The sequence below is a fragment of the Topomyia yanbarensis genome, chromosome 3 (genome assembly GCF_030247195.1).
Source record: "Topomyia yanbarensis strain Yona2022 chromosome 3, ASM3024719v1, whole genome shotgun sequence".
NCBI classification, from domain to species: Eukaryota; Metazoa; Arthropoda; class Insecta; order Diptera; family Culicidae; genus Topomyia; species Topomyia yanbarensis.
This window is the reverse complement of record NC_080672.1, coordinates 324,656,981-324,664,577: the sequence shown is the minus strand read 5'-3', so window position 1 is coordinate 324,664,577 and position 7,597 is coordinate 324,656,981. Positions and strand designations below refer to the sequence as shown.

Genomic DNA, 7,597 nt, shown 5'->3' with positions numbered 1-7,597 from the left:
TTTTCAGATCAATTGCTATACCTTTCTATTGAGAAAGGCAACGTTAAAAAACGTACTACTATACTGTTCTAAACATTCTTTTGACGCACGTAATTCTCCAGAGATCTATCGCAGCTCAATTATTGCGACATTAGCATAAACAATCTAATACCGACCGGAACCGAACGATGATGAGATCGCTTGTTTTGGTGACGATTTATGTTTGACGTTTGTTCAACGATTTCACGTATTGAATAATAATCAAGTATGTACCTGTACTTGTTTGCTTCTCAGTTGAAAGCGAAAGGGATTTTAAAAACCACAATTCGGGTCTGATCAAAGAAAATGAATAATAAAAAGAGTTTTATTTTTGTTGACCACCCGGGTACGGTGCTAATTTCCGCAAGCGCTCTCAAGCCTCAGGCGAAAGTTATTTGTAGTTTTGATTAGCAAGTTATGACACATTAAATACCATCGATGATTTTCGGCCTCATTCACGATCGAACACAATGAAGAGAAATTGAACCAGTTTTCTTTAAAACTAAAATTTATTAAGTCCACTCTTGAGTCTAGCCTTCTTGATTTCCGCAGCCAGCGAGAATGGCCGACTGGCAAGGGGTAAGATGGGTTCCTTAGTGTACCTCCTAGTGTTGACGAAGGCACTGCTGTTGTCACTGGTCGTAGACCGTACACTTTCACGCTGCTTCCGGGCGCGGTTCTTCATCTGCTCCTGCCGTTGACGGTGGAAATTTTGCAGAACCATTGGCGACACGTACTGATTGATGGCGGTTTGTGGAGCCGGCATGGTGGGTCTAGGATCAACATCGCCAAGTTCTAGCTCTCGGTTTACGGTGTTGTTTATCTGTCGACAGCTGACGTACAAATAGATGCCGACTGCCGTTACTAGAAAAAATAGAGTAACGAAAATGCCGGTCAATGCGATCCAGATGGCACTGGATTCATCGTACGGTTCCTGGCTCAGCGGTAGATGGGTAGGACGGAATATCGGGACAAGTGGCTCATTAATTGAAGAATGCGATGTGGAAGCTGCGAGGGTGGTCAGACCAATTGTTGGGGCTGGAGTTGTTAATTCAGTTGTTTCCGTGTCCAGCCAGGTGGATGATGATACAGGCAATGTGGTGGATGAAGTAGTCTCAGTTGAGAATGCAATCGTTGATTGAGGAGGCTGGTTTGTTGTTGTTGCTGTTGTCCGCAGAGATGTCGTTGTTGTTATTGGATTATTAGTTGTAGTATGCTGCTCAGTTGTTGATTCGGTAGTTAGTTTCGTAGTGGAGGCAACAGTCTCAGTTGTCGTTCTGGAAATAGTCGTTCTTCGTGTTGTGGTTCTAGTGCGACGTGTAGTTGCTGTAGATATAGTTGACAATTCTTCATGTTCTGTTGTGGTGGGCCACAATGTAGTGTAATCCAAGATTTCTGTTTCTGTTATTAATGGTTGTTCTTCTGTGGTTGTTGAAGTTGTTGGGGATGGAATTGTACTTGATTCTGTTGAGATTTGAGCTGTATTGCTAGACGACAGTGCGGTTGGTTGCGGTGTTGTTATATCTGGAGATCGTGTAGTTGTTTTTATTGTTGTGCTTTCGGGCGTACCAGTTGAAGTATTAAGTAAGGTAGTAAATGGTGCGCTGCTTGTTGTTGGAAGTGCATTAGATGAGGTGGTGGTTGTTATTGCTGTTGTTGTAGATGGTGTAGCTGTGACCGTAGTAGTACTAGATTCTGCTCTGGAGGTGGTGGGTAAAGTAGTCGTAGAAGTAGTAGTAAGAGATAGAGTAGACTCAGTCGAGGAAGTAGTTGATGTTGAAGTAGTAGTTGTGGGAATTATTATTGGGGAATCGGTAGTTGTAGTGGTACTAATAGTTATTGTTGTGGGAGTAGTAGTGGGCGGTATATAAGCGGTAGTTGTGGAAGCAACAATTGTGGTTGTTGGCATTGATGTCGTTGTAGAAGTGGATGGAACTGGGGTAGACGTTGTACTAGTAGTCGTAGTAATAGGAGTCGTTGTAGTAGTAATCGTTGTAGTAGGAGTCGTTGTAGTAGGAGTCGTGGTAGTAGGAGTCGTGGTAGTAGGAGTCGTTGTAGCAGGAGACGTTGTAGTAGAAGTCGTTGTAGTAGTAATCGTTGTAGTAGGAGTCGTTGTAGTAGGAGTCGTGGTAGTAGGAGTCGTGGTAGTAGGAGTCGTTGTAGCAGGAGACGTTGTAGTAGAAATCGTTGTGGTAGTAATCGTTGTAGTAGGAGTCGTTGTAGTAGGAGTCGTTGTAGTAGAAGTCGTTGTAGTAGGAGTCGTTGTAGTAGGAGTCGTAGTAGTAGGAGTCGTTGTAGTAACAGTTGTTGTGGTCGGGGTTGTTGTAGTAGCTGTAGTCGTTGTGGTAGGTATCGTAGAAGTAATTGTAGTCGATGTGATACTTGTTGTTGTCGTTGGCAGTGTCGTCGTCGATGTCGTGCTGGTGCTACGCGTTGTGCTTCTAGTAGTCGATAGAGTAGTTACAGGAACAGTCATCGTACTAGGCCTAAGTGTGGCTCTCGTAGTCGATGTGGCTGGCGGAGGAACATAAAACTCGTCCAATTCTTTGCAAAATTGTTCCAGAACCAACGGATTAAACACCGTGATATATTCAATCGCTATTTGTCCATCTGCACTCATGTCAACCTCGATCTGCAATCTGGCTCGTTGAATTTCCTTATCGACGCGTCCAGCAAAAAGACTCCAGGTTTGAGTTGGTTGTTGGGTCGACCAAATTTGTGCCACCACTGGTTTGCCGCGGTTGTCGAGTGTATTCAGATCAATCAACCGAACCGTTAAAGTTGAAATCGACCGGAATACCAGCTGATAGATCATGCGAATTTCCGTGAACTCATTTACAAAGAAACTTTCAATCGATTCGCAGCAGGTAATACCCGGAAGTGGATTCGAGAGAAAATACACTATATTTGGTCGATAGGGTGAAAATAGGGATGACGCAGCGTATGCCGAAAGACGCAATATCTCCTTGTTTCCATCGGAACACTGTCGAATCTTGAACGAACTGAAATCGTTGAAGTCGATTCGCTCACAAATTGCATCGGCTGCATCCAACGGCACAACAAATGAAACTATGACCGATAATGCAATGCAAGTTTTTATCAAATCAGGTAACATTACGAGACTGAAGGTTCAACGTACACGTGAATTCTGCGGCGAACTTCGATAATAACTGACATTCTGGGGACACGAACTTGACCAAAATTATTTCCGATTGAGATATCAAAACAGACTTAAACAAGTGATAACATGGCGGGAAGCAAGCATTCCCCGTCAAAATGTGTGTACTTCTTGCTAGTTAACTGAAGGCTGTACACAGGGATGAATAGCGTTCCAATTTCTTCCAATGGAACTCATATCATCACAAGACTCTTTATTTGAGTGTTTGAGACTGGCTTGGTAAATGATACCATACTATATAAAATTGCATACTGCCACTTCAATACAGCCCTGCTTCCGATAAAGTAGCGCTATCATCAAATCAAATGCCTCTTCGAAAGCATCTATTCTCAAATTGGATACCAAAACAGTGATTTTGAAGCGCCCGAACGACCATTCGATAACAGTTTGTATTTTCACTGCCTAGCGCCTCCGCGCCGATAAGAAAATTTTACGCACCACGTTTGTCAACGGGTGCTTCCCATTGTGCGGATCTTTTGGATTCGGCGAAGTGGTACTGACAGCTGTAACGAAACGTTCTTTGTAATTATGTGACCGGTAAAAAGACAATTTTATTTTTGCATTATAAAAAACAAGGCATTATACATTACTGCTGCAATTTTTAGCAATGAAAGTGGTTTCCCAATCATTGGTTTGATACTGGACACTTTAAACGGATATGTACCTTTGAGCTAAATAAACTCAATAAAATAAACTTAATGATATTTTAAAATATAGGGGGACCCGGAGCTATTAAGACAATGGGGGTAATTCGGACACCCTCTATTGCTCAGAAAGTACCAAGACTTACTGATTGTCGTACACCCAAAACAAAAACCTCTTGCAATAATTGTAAGCGACAATCACTTGCAAATAATGTTCGCATCGCTTGCAATTTTGCAGTTAAAGCCGCTTGCAATGTTTGCAAGCATATAAAACACTTCATCTCTTGCTATATCTACATACGTTTCTTCAACACACTGTCACAGGATTGCCACCACATTCACGGGCCTATGCCGGTTTGTATGGCAACGCACGCCGAGTTTTTATTTACCGCCTGCTTTTTATTCATTTCTCACCAACATCTTCAAACGCAATATTGTGGCTTATTCATTACACACGAGGCAGCATCGAATTCCGGATGTGCTGATTGTACGAGTTTTAACGCTCGGCTTTTATGTGTAAGAATAGATCAGTGTCTATGGTCTATGCTACGATACTCAATGGCATGAGTTCAAATCTGGGTGCGTGCTTTACTTTTTTCATTAATCGTGAATTCATCCAAATGTTTATATATGACTTTTATCCACTATAACTATCTGATAGCATAGTTGGATGGATAAGGTATTGATTAGTGATCTGTTCGTGCAGTGTTCGTTTTTCAATACCAGCTGTCTTTTTTATCTAACGCATATTGGTCACCAATACACATACATCGCTAATACATAGGCAAAACTCGTTTTTTTCTGTTTCTTGCATTACATGCAAGGAAGCTTCTTGCAATTTTTGCACATTACCAGAACGCTTGCAATTTTCGCACGCATTTATTGCAATAATGTAAGCGAATCTTACCGGGTACGTTTTGGGTGTACATATTCGTGAAACCGCTATTTCAAAACATTAATTTTGAGAGCTGAATTTAGTTCTTTGTTTTTTTGTAGAAAGGAGATACAACGTGTTTCATGTTTTTGCCATCCTCAAAACAAAAATCATTGTAATGGTAAAACCGTGATTAAAGCAATAAACAAAAGTGAAAAAATAAGAGGTAAGTGTTTTGGAAAGCTTGAGGCTCCTATTTAATGAAATGATTTTTGTTTGGGTAAAAACCCAGATACTTTTAAGGCGCTCACCACTTTTGTGCGAAATGAGCGTACGGGGCTATTCGGACCCCCTATTCTATCAACCACTGTTCAGCAGCTTGCGGCTGCGCACACCATTGCACACACCACAGCAGAGAAAAAACATGATGCGCCAATCGACTTTTACTTCTTGAGGAGTTTCTCTAATAAATATTTCATAGGTAAACACAATTCCATTGTACAAAAAATTAAGAAAAATAACGGTCTGAATTGCCCCGTGGGGAGGTCCGAATTACATTGTAAAAGGATAGAAAACCGTAGAGTTTTGCAAATAGTCGTCTAGCGCTGCCATGGAGTGGTGGAAATGAACCTTTTATGGCAGCAACATATAGCTGAGGTTTCAAACTAACAATTAGGACTTTTGACAGGAAACTTTTTTCGCTTCTATGCACTTAAAAGGGCGATTTGCTTAAATAGGTTCGAATAGCCCCGGATTCCCCTATATCAGTGCATGTGCGTACCTGTTGGTTTTCTTACCCACCTCTAGCTATCAAGACCTTAACGGTACCAATCATAAGTTACGTAACGGCAGGGTTACCAAAAATACAGAATATTCTGTATTTATACAGATTTTTCAGCCATTTTCAGACCAGGAATCTGTATGTACAGATATAAAGATTTTTTCGTGTACGTACAGATATACAGATTTTTGAGAAATGTGGTTACAAAAACTATTTTGGAAATATTTTTTCAGTTTCAGCTATACTTCCTGTTTGTCTCTCTCAGCTTAGCCCTCTATATTAAAATATATCTTCACTTTTGAGATTGGTAGCACAATGTGAAAGGTAAAGGTTTGTAATACACTCAGGTTAGCACCCAGCAAACGCCTGGCTAAAGTCTACTTCCAGAAACGTTAATTGTAATGCTCTGTGACTGTTAATTCTCGATTTTTTTCCTAGAATTCGACAGCTACATAGCACAGTGCACAGTGGTCCCAAAGACAAACAAGGGGTTTTTCTAGATTGCGTCAAAACGGTTGACTTTAGCAATATGGTATCTTTGAAAAAGTTTCTTGGAGTAGAACTTCCCTTCTTTCTGTCTTATCAGATTAATGATTAATCCTCCTAATAGTGAGTTACGATATTTGTTTTCTCCAATATTCTCCAGTATTTGTCTATCTGAATTATTGGAGAAAATAAATTTCGTAACTCACTTTTAGGGAGATTAATCATCAATCCGATAAGACAGAAAGAAGGGAAGTTCTACTCCAAGAAACTTTCTCAAAGACACAATATTGCAAAAGTCAACCGTTTTGACGCAATCTAAAAAACCCCCTTTTTTGCTCTTTGGGACCACTGTGCAGTGCACAGTGGTCGCAATGGTACCAAAACGTGCGTTTAATTAATGGTGCTCTATGGTACCAAAACGTTTTGGTGTGTTAGGAACACTTTTTCAGAATGGAAGCCCCTTTCTTTTGATGCATACTGTATTGTGATTAATCCACCTAAAAGTGAGATAGAAAATTTATTTCCACTAACTTTCGAGATAGAGGCATAATGTCAATGACAAAGTTATAGAAAATTCTACTGCGAGAAAACTTCTTGAACATGTAAACTCTCCAAAATGTAACTGTGTTGAGATAAAGCGCGTTGTTTGTGGGAAGCACCCTAAAAATCATATTTTCATGATAACTTTTTTCTGAGATTTTTGCAATTCTTCAAATGTTCTATGAAATTGTTGTTGAAATTAAGAAATTACAGATATTTGTCGAAAACGTCAACATTTTTTATTTCAAAACTTAAGAGTTATTAAATAAAGTGGGTTGAAAATACCGCCATTTTGAACGCCAATTACTAAAAGATGTGGAAATATGTGGAAGAGATTTTGATTCAATGAGAAAGATAATGACAAGTACTACAAGAAAAAATACTACTCACAACGGGCATCCACCGGCCTGTATATAAAAAATATTTTCCGGCAATGTATGTTTTGCATTTTGTAACAAAATAATTACGACATTTTAGGCATAACATTTTTAGCAATTGATTTCTCAATTTAAACAACTTCATAGAACATTTGAAGAATTGCAAAAATCTCAGAAAAAAGTTATAAAGAAAAAAATGATTTTCAGGGTGCTTCCCACAAACAACGCGCTTTATCTCAACACCGTTACATTTTGGAGAGTTTACATGTTCAACAAGTTTTCTCGCAGTAGAATTTTCTATAACTTTGTCATTAACATCATGCTTCTATATCGAAAGTTAGTGGAAATAAATTTTCTATCTCACTTTTAGGTGGATTAATCACAATTCAGGATACATCAAAAGAAGAAGGCTTCCATTCTGAAAAAGTGTTCCTAACACACCAAAACGCTAAAATGAACTCCTAGATCACCATTAATTAAACGCACGTTTTGGTACCATTGCGACCACTGTGCAGTCCAGAATGCAAATTTAGCAGGAATTTTGAGATTTTACTAAAACTAAACAACTTAGCTTTATTGAGTCTTTGGAGAAGTATTCGTAGTTTATGAGCCCCGTCTTTTTGTTAAAACAACAGTTAGGGTGGTTCTAATTTTACCAAGATCAAAAAATTAACTTTTTAATCATTCTAGCTAGAGCCA

The 7,597-nt window shown here is 39.5% G+C and overlaps 1 protein-coding gene across 1 annotated transcript; it reads right to left on the bottom strand.

The window, feature by feature from the left end:
- Nucleotides 1-520: 520 nt before the first annotated feature.
- On the bottom strand, nucleotides 521-2,954 carry LOC131690778 (mucin-2-like). Its single transcript, XM_058976782.1, has one exon. The coding sequence runs from the start codon at nucleotides 2,831-2,833 to the stop codon at nucleotides 521-523; it is 2,313 nt and encodes a 770-aa protein (XP_058832765.1). The 5' UTR covers nucleotides 2,834-2,954.
- Nucleotides 2,955-7,597: the final 4,643 nt, after the last annotated feature.